General features: G+C 52.1%; 2 protein-coding genes across 18 annotated transcripts in view; one reads left to right on the top strand and one right to left on the bottom strand.

The window, feature by feature from the left end:
* The first annotated feature begins 1283 nt into the window (after nucleotides 1–1283).
* Nucleotides 1284–3983, top strand: Tmed1 (transmembrane p24 trafficking protein 1). 2 transcript variants are annotated; one of them, XM_021206993.1, is made up of 4 exons: nucleotides 1284–1524; nucleotides 2143–2240; nucleotides 2380–2563; nucleotides 3121–3983. In XM_021206993.1, the coding sequence occupies exons 1-4, from the start codon at nucleotides 1342–1344 to the stop codon at nucleotides 3337–3339; spliced, it is 684 nt and encodes a 227-aa protein (XP_021062652.1). In that variant the 5' UTR covers nucleotides 1284–1341; the 3' UTR covers nucleotides 3340–3983. The 2 variants fall into 2 exon arrangements, with proteins under 2 accessions (XP_021062652.1, XP_021062654.1); XM_021206995.2 differs by lacking the exon at nucleotides 1284–1524 and adding an exon at nucleotides 1640–1696.
* The window catches only part of Dnm2 (dynamin 2), an 82614-nt gene continuing 62005 nt past the window's right edge, over nucleotides 3760–24368 (bottom strand). For 3 of the 16 annotated variants that reach the window (XM_021206987.2, XM_029543505.1, XM_029543506.1), the window contains 9 exons: nucleotides 21802–21853; nucleotides 20931–20942; nucleotides 17456–17569; nucleotides 10896–11005; nucleotides 9981–10092; nucleotides 7748–7912; nucleotides 6802–7034; nucleotides 5759–6010; nucleotides 4392–5195 (listed from right to left, as the gene is read on the bottom strand). In XM_021206987.2, coding sequence (XP_021062646.1) covers nucleotides 5126–5195; nucleotides 5759–6010; nucleotides 6802–7034; nucleotides 7748–7912; nucleotides 9981–10092; nucleotides 10896–11005; nucleotides 17456–17569; nucleotides 20931–20942; nucleotides 21802–21853 — 1120 coding nt within the window. In that variant the 3' untranslated portion in view covers nucleotides 4392–5125. Of the gene's footprint in view, nucleotides 4117–4383; nucleotides 5196–5758; nucleotides 6011–6801; nucleotides 7035–7747; nucleotides 7913–9980; nucleotides 10093–10895; nucleotides 11006–17455; nucleotides 17570–20930; nucleotides 20943–21801; nucleotides 21854–24368 lie in introns of those variants that run through there. The other 13 variants (XM_021206989.2, XM_029543507.1, XM_029543513.1 and 10 more) reach the window with 10 other exon arrangements.

The raw sequence follows: 24368 nt of genomic DNA, 5'->3' as shown, positions 1-24368 counted from the left end.
TGGCTTACCTGGAACTAACTATGCAGACCAGGCTGGCCTCAAACTCAGAGATTCACCTGCCTCTCTGTCCTGAGTGTTGGGATTAAAGGCACAGTTTCTCTTTATCATATTGTATTTTTGTGTGTGTTCCAGTTTTGTTTCTGTTGCTGTGATAAAACCCATCACCAAAAGCCACGTTGGGAAGAAACAGCTCTCAATCATAGTTGCTCACTGAGGGAGTCAGGGCAAGAACTGTGGAGTATATATAATGCTTACTGGCTTGTTCAAGCGATTTTTCTTATATAGCTCATCCCTACCTGTCTAGGGATGAGTACCACCTACAGTGGGCTGGGCCTCCCAGCATCAATTAGCAATGTCGAAAATGCCCAACAGGCAATTCCTCAAGTGAACAAGAACTAAGCACACAGTGTTTTGTCTGTAAGTATGTGTGTGTAGGTCAGAGGACAATTATGGGAGTCAATTCTGACCTTCCACTATTGTAGCACATGGGAATTAAACTAAGGTCATCAGGTTTAGCAGCAATCGCCTGTGTTCTCTGAGCCATTCGAAGCCCAAAATAGATTCCTTGATTTTTTGCTGGTATGGAACTAGTTCCATACCAGTTGGAGAGGATTGCCTCGAACTCATTCCAACTCCTGAATCAGCCTCCCAAGCACTGGAATCACTGCATGTGTCAGCACAGATGCACCTGGACCTGTTGACCCAAAGGTTTGAGATACATTGTATGCAGGGTGAGGCAGTATTATACTCACTAACAAACATTCCACCACCCCCAACTTGAGACCAAATCCTTTATAAGGGATGGTATAAGGTGTAAAGGAAAAGCAGTCTGGGGAGGCCATGCTCACTGAACTAACATCGCTAGAACTCCAATGTTGGAATACTAGCACCTGGCATATCTGTTTGATGCACAAATTGAGGTCAGGATCGGACAAAGCCACCGTCCTCCGAGGGCTACGCCTACACTCGATTGACCAATAGGCGAAACGCACCTTGAATTGGGGAAGGCAGACAGCGGGCGGTGCCACGGCAGGACCTTTAGTCATCTTAATTGTTGCCTGTAAAGAAGTGCTTCACCATCTTTAGGTTTGTCAGTTCCCCCACCAAATGCAGAGGTTGATATCAGACTTGGGTAGCTCTCACGAAATTCGCAGTAGCGTTAGTATGCTTTCTAGCAGATTAGGCAATCACCAGGGCAGCTCCGCTCCCCGGGGCCCTTCACTCATCATTCCGCGGCTTTGGGGTCGAACAGAAGCCGAAGCCAATGAGCTTTGCCGAAACGAGAGGTGGGCAGGACAAATCCTTAAAGGATCCACGCCCCGTGAGTAGAGGGTGACCCGGATGATGGCGGCCGGCGCGGCCGTAGCACTGGCCCTGTGGCTGCTCCTGGCAGCAGTAGGAGTGGGGGAGGCGGGGCCGCCGCCCATCCAGGACGGCGAGTTCACATTTCTGCTTCCCGCAGGGAGGAAGCAGTGTTTCTATCAGTCCGCACCGGCCAATGCTAGTCTTGAGACCGAGTACCAGGTGAGAGAGAGGGTCCTGGGCTCCGATTAGAGCGGGGACTGGGGGCGTGGCCAACAGGCGGGAGGGGCGGGGCAGAGGTGTGGCCAGAACGGTAATAGTCTTGCGGAGAAGGGTCATGCTTGGCTCAGAGCTCTTTGGGTTGGGTTCTAGGGTAGTTCTTGATGGCTGTTGGGTAGGTTACCATTAAGTTAGTGGTCAGGTAGACGCCCACTTTAGACTGCTCAAGGGTGCTCAAGACCTCACGAGGATGCGTCTTAGGGACCGGGAAGGGACCTTGTAGGTGTGGATGTTGGTCTTCAGATAGGCCCTTGGAGAATCCAAATAACTTGCTGGGAAAAATTAAAAATTAAAAAAAAAAAAAAAACCCGCTTGCTGCTAAACTACGATGATCCGAGTTTCCTAATTCTATGGTAGAAGTACATATCTGACTAATCTCCACAGGCGCTACTCCCCTATCTCAAGCAAATACATGGGATTTTGTGGTCCTTTTTTTTCTTCTTAAAGAGAGGCTCATGGTGGTCTTACATGGGTCTTTCCTGGTTAGGTTTAACCCAGGCTTTCTGTGGCAGATAGGCTTGCTCAAAGCTGCCAGTTTCCCAATTCTTACCTGCTCTTCAGGTGATCGGAGGTGCTGGGCTGGATGTGGACTTCACCTTGGAGAGCCCTCAGGGTGTGCTGTTGGTCAGTGAGTCTCGAAAGGCGGATGGGGTGCACACGTGAGTGAAGTCCTGCCCTGCCTTGGTTCAGTTACAGCCCTGCAGCTCCCCAGTGGCCTCAGGTTACCATCCTACTGGTTCCACAGACCAGCTGGCTGGTCACTCCAGGTTCATGTCTGTGTCTCATCTGTCTGCCCAGGGTGGAGCCTACCGAGGCCGGAGACTACAGACTGTGCTTTGACAACTCCTTCAGCACCATCTCAGAGAAGCTTGTATTCTTTGAGCTCATCTTTGACAGCTTCCAAGATGAGGAGGAGGTAGAAGGTTGGGCCGAGGCTGTGGAGCCAGAAGAGATGCTTGATGTCAGAATGGAAGACATCAAGGTGAGCTGGGTATGATGGTGCATGCTTATAATCAAGGTTCTGAGGAGGCTGAGGCAGGATGCCAGTGAATTCAAGACCAACCTGATTTACATAGCAAGATCCCATCTCACTAAATCAACAGAAAGGGCTGGGGCAGAGCACTTACCTAGGATGCTCCCACACCTGAGTCCCCACACCCAACACTGCACAAACTGGGTATGGGTTGCTCTTGGTCCAGAGGATCACAAGTTCAAGGTCATCCTTGGCTTGCACAGACTAGCAAAGTTTGGTGAAGTGGCTTGGTAAGCAAAGGCAACTGCACCAAGCTTGGCTACCTGGGATCCTGTGGTGGAGGGAGAGAACTGATTCTTGTAAGATGTTCTCTGACCTCCACATTCAACCCATGCTCGTGCGCCCTAATTCCCTCTTAAAAAGAAAGGTCTCACCTACACCCCCCCCCCCAAAAAAAAACCCAGGAAAACACCAAGGGGAGACCCCTCAGTTTGTAGAGAAGACGTGAGGCAGGTGAGCCTGGTGGGGTAGGCATTCTGACGGCCGGCTCCTCTGCGCCCTGACAGGAATCGGTGGAGACCATGAGGACCCGGCTGGAACGCAGCATCCAGATGCTCACCCTGCTCCGAGCCTTTGAAGCTCGGGATCGGAACCTTCAGGAAGACAACCTTGAGCGGGTCAACTTCTGGTCAGCTGCCAATGTGGCTGTGCTGCTGCTGGTGGCTGTCCTGCAAGTCTGCACACTGAAGCGCTTCTTCCATGACAAGCGCCCTGTACCCACCTAGCCCCTGCCACAAAGGCTGAGGGAAGCAGCGGAGGGCAGCGGGTGTTTGACTTGCTGGACACCTCCCAGACTCAGATGAGACACTGCATAGTTGGGTCCTTAGCAGTGGCCCCATGTGTCTCCCTTTTTTGGTGACCAGGGAGTGCCAATGGCTCGCAGACCCCTCGGAAGGGTGAGGGCTCAGTGACAGTGCCTGTGTCTTGGAGGGAGGAAGTGTTGGGCGCTGCAGTGTGGGGACACTGCCCTTGGATGCCCTGGCTTTCTCCTGAAATCGTGCCTTAGCTTCAGTCTTGCAGCCATCAGCAAGGGTCAAGCTGTGGTGCTGCCCCGCCCTCCAACTAGACACCCCAACTGCCGTGTCTCTGCTCTCCCGGGGTAAGCCTGCTTCACTAGGGTCTGGGAAGGAGACACATCTGCAGAGTTCTTTCCAGGACAGTCACTTTTATTTGAAAGGAAGGAGCCCTGGTCTCTTGGCCCAGAGGGGAGCCAGCTAGTGGATAGCTTGGGAGAGGCCCCTTCTTTCTCTCTGGGAGCAGGGCCTCAGAAGGCTGAGGTGCAGCTCTGCCGAAGCTGCCTAGGAGCCTCAAGGAACAAAGGGCATTTGTCCTGGGCACTGGAGTCAATAAATTATGGTCAGAAAGTTAATAGTGCCTGGTGACTGGGCTTAGGGATGTCAGCTCGGGACAGACCTAGCCTCAAGCCAGGGCAGCCAGGAAGGGGGGGGCACTCCCACGAAGCTCAGAAGAAAGGTCGGGCAGGAACCAATGGAGGTGGTCGCCTGGCACGAAAGAAAAAGATCATAAAGCACAGTTGAATAGTGTCCCCTGTAGCTGGTGGGGACTTGGAAGAGGGATTGGCCATAGCATCACTCAAGAGCCATGGATAGAATTCCTGTTTCCCATGAGCACTGTGTGTAAGGCCCAGTTTGGATGGGAACAAGAGGGGTTTAGAACAGATGACACAAGACGTGTAAATGAGTGAGTGTGGGCAGCCTCATGAAGGGGTGCTCAATCTCCTGAGCTGGGACACACACAAAAGGCCCACACACGTAGCCACCAGAAGGGCTTCCCTTTATTTTAGTTTATTAATAGGATATACAGAGGCAGGCACTTAACAGTGGTCAGTCCAAGCGTGGGAGCAGAGTCTGCAGAGGCACCCAGGGCCCAACCTGTGGTGACATCTGGTTGGGAGCCGAGAGGCCTCTGATGTCTCCCCAGTTCATACAGCCCAAACCACAACCGGGCTGAGGAGAGTGAGGGTGGCCAGAGCTGAGGCACTCCAGGCCCGAGGAAGGCAGGAAGGCACCTCTGGGTGTGGAGCCTGGGCTCAGGTTGTGTGGTTAATATTGGCCAAAGAAGCCATATATACAACTTGAGCCAGGTGGGTGGTCTGCACTGGGCCTGCTGGGCTTGGCTCACTCCTGAGGAGTCCTTAGGAAAGATGGGCAGTTCTTGTACCCCAGAAAGAACCAAGGCGCTGGAAGAGCCCCCGAAGAGTCCCCCTATACTATCCTGGACCTTTCTTTCCAGATGGTCCCAAGGATGCAGTTCCTGTTCTGCTAGCCAGAGCTCCTCATGCCAAAGTGCAAAGCCCCCATGTGCTGTGGTATGGGACTCCTCGCCCTCTCCCCTCATTGTCATGTCCACTGGGGCCAGGAAGGAAAGGGCAGGGCTTGCCAACGGGGAGCCTGGTCCCAGCATGGGGGACAGTAGCAGGGCCCAGACCACCAAAGCTGTCCTGCACTGTGGTTGCACGAGGACCCCCCCCAGAACATTTCCCCATGCAGCCTAGTCGAGCAGGGACGGCTCGGCTGGGCGGATAATGGTGGGCCGGCTGGGCGCAGCGGGGGCTCTTCTGCTGCAAAGAAAGTAAAGACACGAGGAGGTGGAAGGTAGTGAGGGCAGAAGCAGGGCGAGGATGGGGACCCAGCCCTTCCAGCCCACCCGAGGCACCCCCAGATTCAGGGGACTATGTCAGCTTGCTTGGGTTTTTATAGGCAAGTTCTCTGCCTTGGGAAGAGCTAGTCCTCTCCTTCCACCAGAGGGTCCTGGAGACTGAACTCGTCATCAGGCTTGGTAGCAAGCGCTTGTACCATCTTGCCTGTTTTTCTGATCTCAGAAGAACCTGGTTCACCAGGCATTGCTGACTTCAGCAGGGTCAACAGTGGTATGGTGCCCAGGGCCAGTGAGACATGTCACCTGCTGCTTAGAGGGCAGGCAGGAACCCTGGCATCAGCTGGTCCACTGCTCTGTGGCACTGCCTGAGCAGAGCTCGGCCCCTTTGGGGCTCAGTGTCTCAGGACACAAGCAGGAATGCCTGTGCTGTTCTATGTCCTGTTGGGGCTACACTGGAAGCCATCAGAAGAGGGGAAGGTTAAAGTCACCACAAAGGGAGCCCAGGATGCTGGTCGTGGGCCTTACCTGGGAACTCCTGGAGGGATACCAGGGGGGATCCGTGCTGGCCGAGATGGTATCTGAGGTGGCGCAGAGAAGGGGTCGTTGTTGGCAAACACACTCTGTGGTCCAGGCCGGGATGGGATGGGGGGTGCTGAGAAGGAGGATGTGGCCCCCACAGGCATAGGGATCAGGGGGGGCCCTGGTGTAGGACCCCGCACTGCAGGTGGCCGGCCTGGTGGGTGCACACTGGACACAGGTCGGCGCTGTGGAGTGGGGCTGTGGAGGAAGGAAAGGCTGTAATCTGGAGGAAGGATACTGTGAACATCTACCACAAGTGACTGAGCGCCACCATTCCATGTTGCTGGGGCTGTGTTCCTGACAGTAAACCTCCAGGGGGCAGGTGTGCAGACAGCACTTGGCCTTCTGATGCACTTGGAGCCCAGCACCCTTCCAGAGCTCAGCCCCAGCCCTGATACATAACCCCTGCCTCTACATAACTGCCTGCCCTGTTCCCCACTGGACCTGGGGACCTGAATCTTGCCAGATCTGGGCTCTTTCTCTTCCTGAGGGCTCCACAGGGTCCTGTGGCCTCAATGGGTCCCCTGTACTGACATTCCCTTGACTGCCACTTTGGCACTTGGACTGTGGCTGCCTTAGTGTCTCTGGCCCATCTTGAGGCCAATGGAGTTCTAGGTTCTACAGGCCTTCTAGAACTTGTTCTGTACCTTCCCTATGTTCTAAGAGGCCAACCTCTGGGTTAACTGTCCCCTGGGCTTCTTGCTTTTGTTTTCTTATTGGACTTAACCCATAGAGAGTTGGTGGAGAATTGGGGGTGGGGGGGTGGGGGTGGTTTTCTCCTCCAGAGATCTAGCTCAGGCCTGCACTTGGCAGCCATGGCTCCCCTGTGGCTTTAAGCAGAACAGTTGCTCAGGCCCGCATGTTGTGCCATTCAGTTACTCTTGTCCCTTTCCAAACTTCAGCTATGACCTACTTCCTAATGGGACAGAAGAAATAGGGTGGGGCTTAAACTTGTATATGCACATTGGGGGACAAACTGCCATCCAGACCTGTGGCCACTGGTGTTCTGGAGCCACGTGTCATCGACAGGTGGGGGCACGGGTGTGGACACGGTGCTGGTGCTGATGTCCCCAATGATGTTGAGGGCCTCCTTTAGTGCGTGGTACATGCGCAGCATGTCATCCCGCCGCTGAGCCTGCTCGGCTGACTCTTCCATGAGGCTGTTCTGGTCTGCTGATGAGTACAGGTAGGCCAGCAGCTCATGGTGGATGAAGGCCTTTGTCTGAGGACAGTGGTGGGAAAGGTCAGACCCCTATATTAGCCAATAACTCAGAAGCTTATTGAGATTGGAAAAGCATCCATCACGGACCGAGTGAGAGTCAAATTTAGCTGTAGAGCCTCTGCCTTGAGTCTCCCAGGGAAGGAGCAGAAGTGCTCGGTCGTTCAGTGCTCACCTAAAAGTCACCATGCCTTGGGTTCAATCTCCAGCACCACAAAAACCAGCCAACCAACCCACCAACCAGCCAACCAACACACCCACCCAACAACCAACCAGCCAACCAACCAACACACCAACCAACCAACACCAACCAACCAGCCAGCCAACCAACCAACACACCAACCAACCAACCAACCAGCCAGCCAACCAACACACCAAAAAACCCAAAAAGCTACTAAACAAACCAACTTGTTCTAACTTTGCACAGCTTTTTAAAATTAGGTTTGCTTTTAAGTTAACAGTCTATATTGACTGTGTGCGCACGAGCGTGTCAGAGGACAGCTCTGAGGAATGGGACTGCAGGGCAAGCGCCTTCGCCCTCTGACCCCCTCGTCTGGCTCAGCTGTCTGCTGAGAAAAGGTCTCACACAGTGAAGGCCCCCTAAACTGGCTGAGTAGCTGAGGATGGTGAGCTTGTGACTCTCCTGCTTCCATGGCTGGTGCTGGGCTGACTAGCATGCGGCTGGGACCTGTGGGGACTTGGAAGCTGCCACTCACGTTGTTGATCATGAGGTGCATGATGGTCTTTGGCATGAGGTCACGGATGGACTTATTGATGATGGCCACATAGGAGTCCACCAGGTTACGGATGGTCTCCACCTGTCGCTCCAGCTGCGGGTCCATGGAGAAGGTGTTCTCTTGTGCTCCATCCTCATTCTCTGCCTGCAGAGGACACACAGGGTGACGGTTCACTGTGCTGTGCCTACCCTCCTGACAAATGCCCCACTTGGGTGTGTTCCAGGTGGCCCTGTTAGACCTTGTAGTCTGTGCTGGGGTAACACTGGTTAGATTCGGGGGATGACAACACAGCCTCCCTTTGGATGGCCAGGATCTGTAGTGACTTCATCCCAAGGACAAGAGGAAAAGACAACAAGGCAGATGGACCCCGAGTCCACTTGCTGTCCTTGCTGTGGAGAATCCCTTCTGGAGAACTTCCGGACCCTGATGACAACCCATGCCTCCTCTGCTTCGCTCACCTCAGTGGGTACTAGCTTTATGCTCTCTGAGGTCTGAAGTATGCTGCTATGGTTTCAATATGGGATGTCCCTAGGGCTCAGGTGTTGGTCCCTTGAATCTCAGCTGACAGTACTGTATTTTTAAGATTTATGTGCACACTGGTGTATGCGTATATGCAGTGTGTGTGTGTGTGTGTGTGTGTGTGTGTGTGTAGGTGTCCAGAGGCCTGAAGATCCTCTGAAACTGGAGTTACAGACAGCTGTGGACTGTCATGTGGGTGGTGGGGACTGAACTTGGGTCCTTTGGAGGAGTAGCCATGGCTTTTATCTGCAAAGCCATCCTTTTAGAACCATACTACTGTTACTTGTGAAGCTCTGAAAACTTTAGGCAGTTCTGCTTAGCTGGGGGAAGTAGGCCACTAGGTATGTATCCCCAGGGGATACCTTGGCCCCAGCCCTTTTATGCCTTCTCCTCTGCTTCTCACTTCTGCACCTCAGTACCACTGCCATGAGAGACAGCCTACGCAGCCATGGACTGAGCCCTCTAAAACTGGGAACCAAACTGAACATTTCTTTCCCTTGGCTGTGTAGCAGGTATTTATTCATTTGTGTTTCATGTATGTACTGCATGTTCATATTACCCTTGCAAGCTGTGTGCATGTAGTCAATCCCAACTCAGTGCCTCAGAATTTTTATGTTTACTCTGTCTGTCTGTCTGTCTGTCTGTCTGTCTGTCTGTCTATCTATCTATCTATGAATGACAGGTTCTATATAGCTCTGGCTATCTATTTATCCATCTATCTATCTATCTATCTATCTATCTATCTATCTATCTATCTATCTATCTATCTACCTACCTACCTATCTATCTATCTATCTATCTATCTATCTATCTATCTATCTATCTATCTATCTATCTATCTATCTATGAATGACAGGTTCTATGTAGCTCTGGCTATCCTAGAGCTCACTATAGAGTCAAAGCTGGTCTTGAAATGGGATTAAAGGTGTGCATCAACATGCCAGGACCTGTTGTTACATTTTTTAAGTTACATTCTACCCAGGTGTGGTGGCCCAGGCCTTGTAGCACTCGGGAGGCAGAAGCAGATGGCCTGGTCTACATACTAAATTGTAGGCCAGTCAGAGCCACACAGAGACACAACCTAAAAACAAAACACAATCCATTTTGAGACAGGGACTCTCACTGAATTTGGAGTTTGTAGATTTCTCTAGGCTGACTGGTAAGTGGGCTTTAGGGATCCATACTCCCCCTTTTATTATTTATTTTTGTTTTTTGTTTTTTCCAGACAGGGTTTCTCTGTGTAGCCCTGGCTATCCTGGAACTCACTCTGTAGACCAGACTAGCCTCAAACTCAGAAATCCACCTGCCTCTGCCTCCCCAGTGCTGGGTTAAAGGCGTGCGCCACCACGCCCGGCGTGTCTGGCTTTTTATTAGTGTTCTTTCAGATTGACTTTTGAGTGGGGCCTGTCCCTACAACCTGGAGAGCTCTGCTGTGCTGTGGCTGGCTGGCTCCTGTGCTCCCGTGTGCACCACCACACACAGCTGCTGACTGACTTCTAGGGCTAAAATTCAGGCCCTCATGCTTGTGTGGCAAGCATCTTTTCACATAAGCCATCTCCATAGACTGGCAGTTTTTACCATAGCAAAGAAAAGCTGACTTGACACGCGTGGCCTAGAAATCACGGGTCCCTTCCTCCATGCAGGGTCAGCTTATTCTCTGGCATGTTACCTAAGCAGGGAAGGCGTCCCCTACCTGGTCCTTCTCTGGGTAGACCCCAGCACGTAGGAATGAAGCCTTCCAGCTGTCCACGTCTTCCTGGGAGTCACAAGCCAGTTCGATTTGTCGGAGGTCCTTGTAGACATTCCTGGAGTGGGTGGTAGAGGGACTTGACTGGCCACTAAGATCACAGGCTTTGGGGGCCCTCCGCCTGATCTGGGTACAAAGGTGGTTCTAGTACCTTCCCCGGTTTGTTAAAAGGTTTCTGGGTGTGTCTGCCAGGTATACTATAGCACCAAGTACCACACACAGTACCAGCTCTGGCTTTGGATCACCCACTGAGGTGTGGAGACACTGAGGTGTTTGTAAGGAAGACCACAGCAACAATGTCTACCAGAATTTCCTATAGCAGCAGGAATATACGCAGCCTACATTGTCTGGTAGAGCACTGAGTGAGTGCACGGGTACATATGCATGCAGTGGTCAGAGGTCAGCACCAGGCACTGTCTTCACTTTCTGCGCACTTCACTCTTTTAGACAGAGTCTTTCTCACTGGCCTGACACTCACAGACTTGCCTAGACTGGCTACCAGGTTAGCGAGCACCGAGGGTCCTGCTTTCTGCCTGCCTCCTCAGCACTGTGTCAGGCTTTTCCTTGTATATGTGTGTGTGTGTGTTGGTTGTGTATGTGTGTGGGGGATTGTGTGTGACATGTGTGTTGTGTGTGAGGGTTGTGTGCATGAGGGTTGTATGTGTGATGGTTGTGTGTTTATGTTAGGGTTGTGTGTGTAAGGGTTGTGTGTGCAAGGGTTGCACTGAGGCCCTCACGCTTACTGCATCCATTTCAGTTGTCTGTGTCCATGTTGCTCCGTCCACACCACATAGTAATATCCCTGGGACAGTTCTGTGCTAGGCGAGACCCTGGCAAAGGGCCTGCTGGGCTCTTCCTCACCTCTGCTCTGTGTTGAAGATGGCAAACACGTGCTTGTTGGACATGAAGCCCTTCTCCACGTCCCGGATCTTGAGGTTGTCCAGCGGCAGCATGTACTTCTTTTCTTTCTCCTGAGGAGAGAGGGCAGGGTCTCAGCTGAGCCGCCAGGGCAGAGCCAGCAACACTGCCAACACCCAGCACTTGGTGTGCTGAGAGCTCTGTCACCCCCACATTCACTCAAACGTCCCCTTAACATTCTCTCTCATCCCAGGACTTTGTATGGATGGCCCCTGTCCAGAATGCTCCTGTCCCTACACCCTGTACTGGCCCCTCCTGGCCTTCCTAGGTCTTTGTGCAGAAGGTCTCTCAGGGCTAGCCTCATGCCACCCTACTACAGATGCTATGACTAATGACCTAGACGACTGCCTACCACCTGGCTGGTCCAGCAGTCGCAAGACAGGAAGGTTGTCAGCTTTGTCTTTTATCCAGAGAACACACATGCAGTGGTCGTTCAGACTGCGCAGCCCTAACTTCATGCCTTCCCAGGTGGCCCTCCCCAGTATCTGAGTTATGGCGGCAATCTCACTCACAGGGAGGGAGACAAGCGCAGGAGGCTATTTCAGACGCCAGGACTGGGAGGCTGATGCCTGGGCACCACTGTCACAGGTGGCTGTGTGAGTCGCCATCTCTCATACCCCATGTCTGCCTGACAAGCTCTCTAGCGACCCGAGCCAGGGATGGAGCCCAGGGCCCTCTCAGGCAAGCACAACGATGGCTGCACAGGCGACACTCCTCCTCCTCCTGATTTTGAGACAGGCCTTCCATGAAGTTGTGTTCCTCCAGCACAGAGCAGGGATGCTGTGTAACTAACCTAAGAATGGTTGTAGATGACAACAGCTCACTGGGGATTTTCTGCACCACACAGCCTTTTTTTTTTCAGAACATAGTCTCCTATAGCCCAGGCTATCATTCACCTCCCTACACAGCCGAAGGGGACCTGAACTCCTGCTCTTCGGCATCTCCCTCACAGATGCTGTCATGAGTTACGGCCTGACGTACTAGTCACACGCAGTTCACGAAGCACTAGGAAAAGCCCGGACAACTGAGCTGGGTCTCAGCCTGTCACCAGGACATGTCCTCCTGAGTGTGGCATGTGCAACATGTCGAGAACTGAGAGGCCTTCATGGGGAGGTAAGAAGATGTCTATTTCTGTGAGACAAGTGCTGTTACTAAGCCTGGTGCCAGCAAGCCCCAGCCTCCTCCTCTTTACACACCCAGCGCTAAAGTTACAGACACCCACAGCACCCATGGGTGCACAGGCTGGTGTAAGTGCTCTTCCCCACAGAGTACTCTCTCTAGGCTCACTAGAGGTCCTTCATGACTCTTTCTCATGTTTCTGGCCACTGCATGAACAGAAAGCTCCAGAATACAGCAGTGTGGACTACCACTTCTGAACCCCAGCAGCTAGAGTGCAGAATGGGGCCAGTCTGAACACTGTATGAGGAACTTGGCTCTGCCTTCCCAGGCTGCCTTAGAACACAGTGCTTCTCCTGAGTCCCTGACCTCCACTTGTCTGAGGCCTGCTGAGACTTACTCTTGAGGAGGGTGGCACAGCTGTGGCCCCATTTTCCAGACACTTCATGGACTGACTCCCAGTCAGCCTCACCAGGTCTGACGGCCTGAATGAAGCACAGACAGGGAAGGCAGCCTCAAGTCTGCCTTGTTATAAGAAACAAAGCTGGGATTTTGGGGGTCCCCGAAGGAGCCTCTGTTTCCAGAGGAGGGTAAGTTCCCAGAAGCAACTCTGTGGCCCCCACCCGATGGTGTCACGAGACAGAAAGCTTCCTGCCAGCAGGCCAGGGCCAAGTAACTGAGTCACGGACATCTAGGCTTGCCACATCTGGAACTGTTTATACATGATTCTGCCCAGGATTGGGTGGCTGCCATCACTCACACACACACACACACACACACACACACACACACACACACACACGAGCATACTCATGTGCTTGCTCGCAAAGTACGAAACTGCACAAGGACCTCCTTCTGCGACACGGGCCAGCGACCCAAGTCCTCCTCTAGCCTGCTTTCGGATTTCCTGAAAACTCCAACTTTCTCCAGATGTGAACAAGTGGCCTTGGCCTTGCCACGTTAGAAGAGTCCAGGGTGCATGGATGAATGGAGGATCTTGGGGGGAGCAGAGACTCTCTGGCCTGTACCATGGCCATGCTGAGGGACTGAACAGCCATCCCCGCCATCCCAGTGCTCAGACTACCTGCTCAGGAGACTGGGACATGTACAGTAGTCTGCATATTGGTTAGGCTGGGCTTGGGTCAGCAGCGACAGTGGGCACTTCCAGACAACCTAAGGTGAGTGCCAGCTCTCTCCACTGGGGTGGAGATACCTAAGGAAGATTCTGGGAAGAGGAGGAGGAGGAGGAGGAGGAGGAGGAGGAGCAGGGTGGAAAAGGTAGACCCGGGACTGAGAGAGCCCTGAGGTGGGGAGGGATGTCCTCAGGTGAACTGGGCCTTGCTCCTTGTTTCCAACTGACACTGTTCTCTTCTGGTTTATTCCTAAAATAAAGAAAAGGCCCTGTGGTCTTTATCTTGGGCTTGTCTACAAGAGTGGCCTGGGACTCAGGAATGGCTGCTGCCTGGGATGCTTGGGTCCCCTGCCAGGACCCTTAAAGGTGTCAGGGTCTCCACAGCCCCTAGGTCTCAGTGGGCTTCATCTTTGGCATACAGAGGGCTCCTTTCATACCTCTTGGTGGTGGTGGTGTGGCCCTGCTACAGACCTTGTCTGCAGTGAGGCCCTAGTGCCTGCTTTCTGTCTCCAGATGAGGGGAAATGGAATGATCATTCCCAGTACAAAGGAAAGAAGCTCTTAACACTTGTCAGCTAGGCCCAGGGCTGTGCCCCTCTGCAATGAACCCTGAAAACACACACACACACACACACACACACACACACACACACACACACACACACACACACACACACAGTCTGCCCAGCTCTCAGGTTACTTTTCTTACAGAGTGCTGGAGCTGGAACCCAGAAACTCAACACTGGGGTGCCTCACTCTTGGGGATAATCCCAAAGTCTTTGTTATGCTAAAAAAAATATGGTCAGGTCAATATTCTGAGCTCTCCATGGGGCCCTGTGTAGCCTAGATCGCTAGATATCTGTTAGAAAGGGGTCACCAAGCATGTAGATACAGGGACAGAAAGAGGGGGTAAATTCCCACAATACTAACAATAAATTAATTTTAAAAACAAAACCAGCCAGGCAGTGGTGGCGCATGCCTTTAATCCCTTGGGAGGCAGAGACAGGCGGATTTCTGAGTCCGAGGCCAGCCTGGTCTACAAAGTGAGTTCCAGGACAGCTAGGGCTACACAGAGAATCCCTGTCTGGACAAACCAAAAAACAAAACAAAACAAAACAAAACAAAAAACACAAACAAAACAAAACAAAAAAACCCACCAAAAAAACACAAACCCCAAACCAAAACCAAAAAACCAAAAACCAACCAAAACCAAAACCAGGAGGGTGAAGAGGCAGTCTAGCAGTTGAAAGCACTGGCTGCTGTCCCAAAGGATCCAGGTTCCATTCCCAACACCCAGGTGGCAGCTCACAACCTTTATAATTCAAGTCCCAGGAGATGTAATGCTCTCTTCTAGGCTTGGAGAGCAGTGCACACACATGGCTGGCAGACAGAACACCCATCCATATGCATACAAATTAAAAAATATAACACACACCAAAAAAACCCTTTGGGACCAGCAACATGTCTCAGTGGATAAATCAGCTTGCCAACAAGCCTGATGACCTGGGTTTGATCCTCAGAACCCACATGGTGGAAAGAAGCAACTCCCACAAGTTATCCTCTGACCTCCATGTGTGTACCGTAACACATACATACATACATGCATACATACATGCATACATGCATACATACATGCATACACACACGCATGCATGCATATGCACATGCATGCATACATGCATGCATACATACATGCATACGTACATACATACATACATAAATGTAAAGCCACCACACAGGTGCAACAGGATCCCACAATGGCCACTGTGGAGCGCAAGGCAGGGGAGGCAGCCAGGTCTGGTTCCACAACTACTTCCAATCCAGACTCAATGACTGCAGTTATAGGGGCTTCCAGATGCCCCAGAAATATACATGGTAGCTCTTTTAAGTTTGGAAGAGTCACTGACAGAGTCCCTCGGGTTCTAGAATCATCTAGAAGTGAGCATGTGTCCTCATGAGGAAAAGGGAAACCAGGCTTCATCTCCAAACGCTCTCTGAATAAACACACTGTCCTGGGTGTGGGAATGGCCTCCTCAGGGCAGACGTGTCTTTCAGGTCAGCTGGTGCACATTCATAGACAGCTACCACAAACTACCTCCCACACAAAGACCCTCTGCATGAGGCCAGCCACCTTTCAAGGCCTCAGTGTCCCCACCTAGCCATGACACTGTGAATCCCAAGGTGGGCTTGAGAACTTTCTGAAGGAGATGAGGACTAGGTAAAAAGCAGGTGAGCCTGCCCACCTGAGGTTGACCCCTAGGCCCACATGGTAGCGAGAGACTAGACTCCTCAAGTTGTGTTGACACTTCCACAGATGAACTCTGGCACACAGGTGCACAAACCCTCAGATACATAAACGTAACACATTTTAAAAGTCCATAAAGAAAGGGAGGGACATGTCTTCTGCATGTAGTACTGTGTGGCCTCCTCATCTAGTCTGTGAGCCTGGTACAGGGTGAGGCCTCATGGCATGCAAGCTTGCTTGCTTTCAATTTTTGAGACAGGGTTTCTCTGCGTAGTCCTGGCTACCCTGGAATGCACTGTAGACCAGGCTGGCTTTGATCCTTCTGCCTTTGCCTCCTGAGTGCTGAGTGGAAAGACATGTACTACCATGCCCAGCCAGGCACGTAAGCTTTCTGAAGCTCCACCTGCTGCCTTAGTTTTGTAGCTGACCCCAGTCCTACCTTTTCCAATTCATCTCCAGTGTGGGTCAACTTTACCTTTATCCCCTAAACCTCAGAGCAATGACAGACTAGCTGGGGGCTCAGTGGATAGCATGCTTCCTCTGCATGTACAAAGCCCTGGATTCTATCCTTACCTCATGAACCTAGTATAGTGTGGTGGTGCATGTCTGTCATCCAGCACAGAGGGGTTGAACCAGGAGGATCATAGTGCAGGGTCATTCTTGGTTACATTGTTAAAAAAAAAAAAAAAAAAAAAAAAAACAAAAAAAGCTGTGCTGTGTTGGCACAGCTTTAATCNCATCCAGCACAGAGGGGTTGAACCAGGAGGATCAGAGTGCAGGGTCATTCTTGGTTACACAGAGAAACCATAAAAAAAAAAAAAAAAAAAAAAAAAAAGCTGTGCTGTGTTGGCACAGCTTTAATCTCAGCACCATCTACAGTTCCAGGACAGCCTGGTTTGCACCCTGTCGCAAAAAAACAAAACAAAACAAAAACAAAAACAAAAACAAAAACAAAAACAAAAAACCCCAAAAACCAACCACAACAGAAACTAGACCAGGGACGTCTTCAGGGCCAGGGTGCTGGTCAGCTCCTAAGACGGGAATGGAGTGTGCATGGATAGGTCACATATGCTACCACACTGAGTCCTTGTGTCCCTTTGGTGCATTGGTGGGGGGGTCTGTCCTACATGGTGGATGGAAGACCCTACAGAGGTGACTGCTGGTACAGACCACCAGAGTGCATGTTGGGAGCCTGGCCCTAGGATGCCCCCTCAGCTCCCATACAGCAGCAGAGAATGGAGGCCAGGGTCTGTCTATCCTTCAGACGGAAGTGTCCTCCTGATAAAGCTTCACTGTAATGCAGGCTGCCGTTGCATGAGCTGTGTAGTGAAGGACCCTGCGAGGGTGGGCATCGCAGACACGCATCACCATGCTTGGTTTATGCGATGCTAAATGGGGATGGGACCAAAGGCTCGGTGCATGCTAAGCTACACCGCCACGCCCCTGGCTTGCTTGTTTCTTCTTTTGTGCGGGTGTGTAGTCATGTCTGTGTGTAGGCACACACTCATGTAAGTAGATCTGGAAGCTAGAGAGCCACTCGAGGTGTCATCCCTCAGGTGTTGTGCTCTGACTTTTTGAGACAGGTCTCTCTCTCTCTTTTTTTTTTCTCTCTCTTTTTTTTTTTTGAGACAGGTCTCTTAATTTGCCTGGAGCCTGTCAAGGAGGCAAGCCTGGCTGGCCAGCAGGCACGGTCTGCGGAGCGTGCTGGGAACACGAACATACTCTGCACCTCCCTTTCTCTTAGGTTCTGGGGTGAGTCAGGGCCCCCATGGCAGGATAAGAATGTCACCAGCTGGACTGTCTGACACCCTGCCCCCTTGTCTGACACAGGCACTTCCTACAGAACCTGGACCTTCCCACACACTGCAAGCTAGTGCTGAGGTCATGTCAGCATACCTGACTGAGGGAAGGAAGGAGTGCTGGCTATGGGTAATCAGTCTGGGAACCACCTCTCTTTCCTACCTTATCAGGCCACCCTTGTCCCCAGGCTACCTTGTCCCCAGTTGCTTACCTCCTCATCCTTGTACCAAGACAACGACTCAGCTGTCAGCACGAACCAGTACTCCTTGGAGCCACCCTTCATCAAGCTGATATTGTTGATGGTCAGCCAGCCCCTGCGGATCACCTGGTGGGGAGGACTCAGCTTAGCAGGGAGGACAGCCCCGCGGCTCCATCCACCCCTTCCTCCCCAGGGAGGATAGACGCCTGGTTCTGTGGCAGGGATACCTCCACCCCAGCCAGGGTCCTAGTTCCATGTCAAGTCAAGCATTCCCAGCTAGGAATCAGACAGGGAGCCGGAACCACTGTGGGGACAGACTGAGATAGTTGGAGAGCACATCTCTAGCTCAGGGACAGAACGGGGGAGCTGGGGCCCCAGAAGCCCCTTGGGGGTTACTGTGATGTAAATGACACAGAAACAAAAATGCAAGTCCTAGGAGTATCAAAGGGCTTAGGCCAGGAGGCCAGGGCTAGGGGCTGGGGTTAGGCCATGTAGAATGTGACACTGGGGATCTGCACTTCTTTGGGCAGAGATGGCTCACTAGAGAACCCACAGCAGGGGACAGCTGTAACTTCTTTCATGGGACTGACCCACAAAGGCGTCTCACTCACACAAGCTCTTCTGTGTGTAGGTGACCAGTGCTAGGGAGACAGTCCCACCCAGAGGGCTGGCCAGAGGACCACTAGAGACCCTGAAGGGTCCACCAGAGTGGGACTGTGTTTCAGCTAGCTGGAAGCCCAGTGGGCACACTTTTCTATGAGTAACAACTCAGGGGGTCTCAGTTGGGAGACACACCATGGAAAGGGCTCCTTGGGTCATAGCTGCCATCTAATGGGGAACAGAAGCCAGGTCAGCCTGGGGACTCACCTGACTGTTAGGTACAGGCAGCCTGAGGGGGCCACGTTTTCAGATTCCCATGATCCCTGGGACACGGAGGCACATGTAGACCTGAGCCTCCTACCCCCTGACCTTGGGTACTCTGGGGACAGCAGGAAGCATGCAGAGGTGACAACAGGGATGCCTGGGACTAAGGCAGCAACAGATGGGCCAGGCTGCAGAGCATGTGCTGTGTATAGCTATGGACAGGTGGGGAGGCTGCTGTCGCGTTTCTCAGGTAGGATGGGGCAGAAGAATCCAAAATAGGGTGTCTGTGGCGTAGAGTTGAGGTTCCCCTTCCCCAGTCCTGTTTGGCTCCAGAGCTGCCAAACCTAAACAGGGCCTGTGTCCACCTACCCGGCTACAGTGGGTGTGTCTGGGCTCCAAGCAGCAGGCCATGAAGGCCAAAGCAGCTAAGAAAGGTTCAGGAATCCCTTCAGTCCCTTCTTGGGCCACTTGACATCCCTCATCAAACTGAGGGCAAGAATCTCTCCCTCCCTGGGAAGTCAAGAAACTTCAGACTCCTAGAGGTGCCTGGGAGCCCCAGGAGGGCATAGTGTTCATGCTAGAAACAGAGTGACTGACATACAGATTCATTCCACAGCCTGGGCTGAGCTACAAGGCTTTTCAGCGTCCAGGGGCACCTCGATTCCAGACCACTTAGGCTGGTTGGCTGGCTGCTTAATCCTGAAGCCTCACCCAGCCTGAGGTGAGTGGGGTCCTGTAGCCAAGTTCTGTTCCGCCAGGGACGGGTGGCAGGGTCCTTTCAGGCAGTCTTAGCCCAGTGTAAGAGCTTATTGAACTTAGCCTCAGTCACCACATGTCAACCAAGAGAGAGAAACTTGGGCCCAAGCTACCACTGTACCCCAAGAAGATTAATCACACATAGTGGGGTCTCTGTACTACTGTATAACAGCTGTGTCACTCTGTCCCTTGGAGGTCTAGCCCAGCTGCCTCCACTAAGGAGGAGCCCTTTACATAGGCTGGCAAAGTCCCCAAAGCACTCTTCCCTCCCCGCCACCCCCCCACCTGTGTGGGTACCCCAATGTAGCCCCAGATAACACTGGTCCCACGAGTACAGACATAGACTGATTCCAGGGAACAGCGAAGGCTGTACCTCCTTATCTCCAAGGTAGATTTCGAACCTAGGGTCACAGCCGTAAGGAGTTGGGGTGAGAAGGAGCTAGGGGAGAGGTGTGGCAGAGCAAAGGCAGCCAGGATCCCCATTCCTGGGGTATACAGTAACAGGCATGCAGGCATGCAGAACAGAAAGGACCCATCCCAGTGGCTTGAGCAGCAAGTAGCAGCGAGAGGCGAGCTCAGCGGGAGCCACGATGGTTTCCTCTCTGGGTGAAGACCACCTGGAAGACTAAGTATGGCCAAGGCAATTGAGGCTATGGCCGGCCGGCCACGCTCATGATCTTGAGGCTACGCACAATGGCCACCTAGATGTGCTATTGACTGATTTGCTCCAGGCCTGGCGCTGATCTGGTCCTAGGCCCCTCTTTGTTTTGACTTTGACCCAGCCTGCTTTTGCCAGGACCCAGGCGCATCAAGGACCCACCACTTACACACAGATGTGGCTCAACCTTTGCAAAAGGTCAAAACTCCAAGAATATCCCTACAGAGAATGGTGGTAGCGGCAGGAATATCCTGGAGAAAGGGGTCGGCAGGGCTTGGGGCCAAGCTGCTTGCGGGGAGCACCTCCACACGGACGCAGCAGGGCTGGGCCTCACACCCTCTGACAACCCCAGCTCCCAGTCCTTGAGCAAAAGGAAGACAGTTCCCCACAGTTAGGATGGCAAATACGATACACACCAACTGACTGGTGGGAGTAGTCTATGGCAACAACTCTGAGCACAGCAGGAAAGGTGATGGCGTCTCTCAGTGACATCTGTCCCAGGCAATGGATAAGAAAAGTGGGAGAGTGGAACTGACTATCCAGCTGCTATGGCGGCAGCAGGCTAGAGGGAACCTGGTTATTCACGCCTACTGTGAGTCCAGGAGTAGGGTATCACATGGAAATTAAAACCAATCAGTCACAATAGCTACACAATGGGGAGTCGATGGTATGCATATTAAGAAAGAATGCCAGGATTGATTAGCAATGTCTGCCCTGGGCTCACTGTGGAGGAAAATCACAGGAAAGAGTGTTGGATCATTTAGTCATGCCTGCCACAGGCACAGAAAGGCAAATTTCCCCATGTGGTAAGACATGGTCTGGTCAGTCAGTGATGTCTGCAGGAAGAGAGAGAGGATAAGGCCTGGCAGCAAGAACGAATTCCAGCAGGTCCTGAGCAAAATCTGCATGTCTAGGAAGCTGAGGTGGGGACAGAGGCACTGTGTGAATGCGTATTTGCCATCTTCGAACTACAGGACACCAAGAGAACCTGCTAGGACCCAGCCAGAGGGGCGTGTCTCCCAGAGAGCTGCAATTGGGTTAGTATTTTTGTGAGAGCAACAGATCCCCAGGACAGCGCGAGGTCCAGTGACAGCGGTGACTTGTAGCTCCAGGTTAGTGCATGGTTTAGTTGTTTGAGCAGAGGGTGAAGGCAGGCCTCCTTCATCACTACGACCTCTAAGGCAGCTCCCACACGGAGCAGGTACTTACCAGGATCTCCCCCTTTGAGAATGTAAAGTTAGGGTTGTGGGTCAATCAAGGGAGAGCAGGAAAGATGGAAGGGACGTGAAGGGACAGAGAGGATGCAGGGAAAGCACAGGGCAGGAGAAGGAAGAGCAGAGGAACAAAAAACAGCAAAAGAAAAAAATTACATGCTATTAATTATATTCATGGTGTTAATATTTAATTCATTATCTTCTTCAAAACAAAAAAAAGCAACAACATATGTACTACCTATGGCAAGCACACATACAAAAAGAAAACTCAAAATCATGCATTTGTTACATTTCTCCCCATCTGGCTCTAAATCGTGCAAGATACAACAGCACAGCGCCCCACCCCCACCCCAGTCTGACATGGGAAGGGAATTGGGGGACAGTGCAGAAACTGGACAGAAAAACAAGCCCAACCAGACACATGACACTGGCATCTCTGAAGCCATCTGTAAGTATGCGAAGCCTCTGAAGCTGGGGTGGGACTATAAAGGAGGCCTGGGGTTCTCCAGGCGTGGTATTCAAACCATCCCCATCTTCCCCGAGTTGCCTGTGGCACCTTCCATGGTTTCTACCTACCTGCCTCCATTCCTGGGGCCAAGAGTTAGAAAACATACACCTCGGGGTCAGTGTAATACATCTCCTGCTTTGAGGGTCAAGTTTAAATTTTCACATCAGATGTCAGATGAGGTCTTTGGGTGTTTGCAATCTGCCCCAAGGTCCTATGGAGGCCTTAGTTCTAACAGCTACATGGCCCAGAAGCTGACAGAGTGGCCTAGTACTAAGGTGTGGGTTCCCATATCAAATGCTATGATGAGCTAAGTATGCCCCTGTCTTCAGAAGGGAGACAGCTGAGACAGGGGAGCTACCTGATTGGGTATGGCCCTCTTCTTGTTCAGCTGCGTGCTCCTCTGCTGGGCACTGGAACAGAAGCAGAAAAGGTATATTCAGATGAGATGTGGGAGGGAGGTAAGGAGACGCCCTGGCGGCCCAGGCTCAGGTGCTTTCCCTAGGGGCCCACTGACCCACTAAGGGCAGAGGCAAGGGCATGGCTCCTGAACACAGAGAACAGCTAGAGCACATGAAATGAGAAAAGTGTATCTGGCTAACTCTGCCTTCTAGAACCTTCTCATGGCCACTCCAGAAGCACCAGCTATTTCCCACAAGTCACTGGAAGTTAGAGCTTCAAAGAAGAGGTGTAAGATACAGGGGACTGGGACAGGAAGCTGGTTCCAGGGGACCCTGAGCACAACATACCTGGGGCTTCTTCACATTCTCTTCCCACCACTGGCCCTTTATCAGTCTACAAGTGGCTCTCATCACCAGCCCTGATAGTTCTGGGGCTTACACTGGCCAAATGGCTGCCAGAAGGACTTGCCCAAACCCACTATGGGCGGTTCCTGCACATCTCCTCCTCAGCAGCAAGTCTGCACCTTCAGCTTTGAGAAGAGGATGCAGCAGACCAAATACAAGGCCTCGTGTGTGAGCTCCCCTCCACAGACCCGCAGCAACTCTAGCTCCTCTTCCTCTCACTCTCTCTCGCGTGAGACAGGTTCTCACTGTGTAGCCCTGGCTATCCTAGATCTCAATGTAGCCCAGGCTGGACATTTACTGATAGAGATCTGCCTGCCTCAGCCTCCCAAGTGCTGGGGTTGTTGGGCTTCAAGTTCTCCAGGCTGCCTCTATATGCAGTATGTGAAGTGCTGGGGACGAACACAGAGCTTTGTGTATGCCAGGTGCTAAGCTCTCTGCATGCAGTGGTGCTGTGGGCAGACCACACTATACTTCCTGTAGCTACCCACCACTCTCCTTATTGGTTCTGATGCATACTCTAACAATAACACAACCACCTGAAAGCAACTGTGTCCTGCCACTTGTCGGTTAATAGTTTTCTCTTTTTTTTATAAAAATGTGCATGTATGGGGGGAGTACATGTGTATGTATGTGTGTGTATGTCACTGTGTGTGCCTGCCTGCATGAGTTTATGTGCGCCACGCATGTGCAGGTGTGCATGGAGGCCAGAGGGCACTGGAAGCCTGGAGTGGCAGGTGGTTGTGAGCCACCTGATGTGGGCTCTGGGAACAGAACCCAGGTCCCCTGCAGAAGGACACAAATAGCAACACACTTGGTTTCACCACCGGCTGGCTGGTCTGAGAGTCTGCCTGCAGCTCAAACAAGCCGAGTTTCAATTGGGAGTTAAGTGAGCATACAAGCCAGGGGCCCGAGGGGAGGCTAAGGCAGGAGGAGCCTGAGTCTACCCCTAGGCTGGGCTACTTCAGCAGCTCAGGTAGCCTACACAGAGACTAGGAAGCAGCAGCAAAGCTTCAGTTGGTTGCTAGAAAGGCAGTGAGTGTTTGAAGGAGACAGGTCTTTACTCTAGACTGGGAAGGACTCACGTAGACGCCCAGCTGGTGCTCTTCTGACACTACTCTCCCAGGGCTCGGCTTTTTTTGGTTTTTCGAGACAGGGTTTCTCTGTGTAGCCCTGGATGTCCTGGAACTCACTCTGTAGACCAGGCTGGCCTCGAACTCAGAAATCCGCCTGCCTCCACCTCCCAAGTGCTGGGATTAAAGGCGTGCGCCACCACGCCCGGCTAGGGCTCAGTTTTTTATCTTTTTTTTTTGGAGGGCACAGCATTGTGCACACGGGGATCTAACTAGTCATGCAGCTTGGAGAGCAAGCACCTTTACCCGCTAAGCCATCTTACTGGCCCTACTTTTTTTTTTTTTTTTTTTTTCTTCCATGTTTGCTTGCTTGCTTGCTTCCTTCCTTCCTTGCATTGTTTCCTCTGTACTCCTCTGTTGGTATCTCATACACGCACACATCACAATAATTGATAAAGTTTATAAAGGTTTTTGGTTTTTTTTTTTTTTTTTTTGAGGGAGGGTCTCCTGTGTTCCTGACTGGCTTCTACTTCAGATATACAACCAAAGCTAACTTTGGGCCAATTGTGCTATTTCTATCTCCCTTGCGGTGGGCTATCACACTCCTTTGATTTGGTGCTAGACTTCATGCATGCTAAGCAAGTGCCCTACCAACTACCCACACCAGCAGCCATCACAGGGTGTTTCCATTGGGCCCTGTCTATAATGAGCCATCCTGAAGAAGGTGAGACTAAGCTAAGCCATCATTCACAGTATGGTGACAAGGGCCATGGTTACGTAAGTGCTTTGTGGCTCCCTCAAACAGCAGCAGCCAAGATGGTGATGGTCCTAAGCAAAGACTCTGGGGACCATGGCAGGGGACCTAAACTCTTCTCCTCAGGCATCAGGGTCTCCCTGATGAGGGGCGTGGTCACCAGCTGTTGTCTCTGTCCTGCCTTACTGGCTGTTGTCCTGCCTCCTGGGCTCCCTGTCCAGTGCTGTCAGCCACTGCATGGTTTCTTTGCGAGGGTCTCCCCAGTCCTCATCCCTCAGGCTGCTGTGCTACTGGCCAC

This window comes from Mus pahari, chromosome 10, assembly GCF_900095145.1.
Source record: "Mus pahari chromosome 10, PAHARI_EIJ_v1.1, whole genome shotgun sequence".
NCBI lineage: Eukaryota > Metazoa > Chordata > Mammalia > Rodentia > Muridae > Mus > Mus pahari.
The sequence above is the reverse complement of the archived record's forward strand: the minus strand, read 5'-3'. Positions and strand labels throughout refer to the sequence as shown.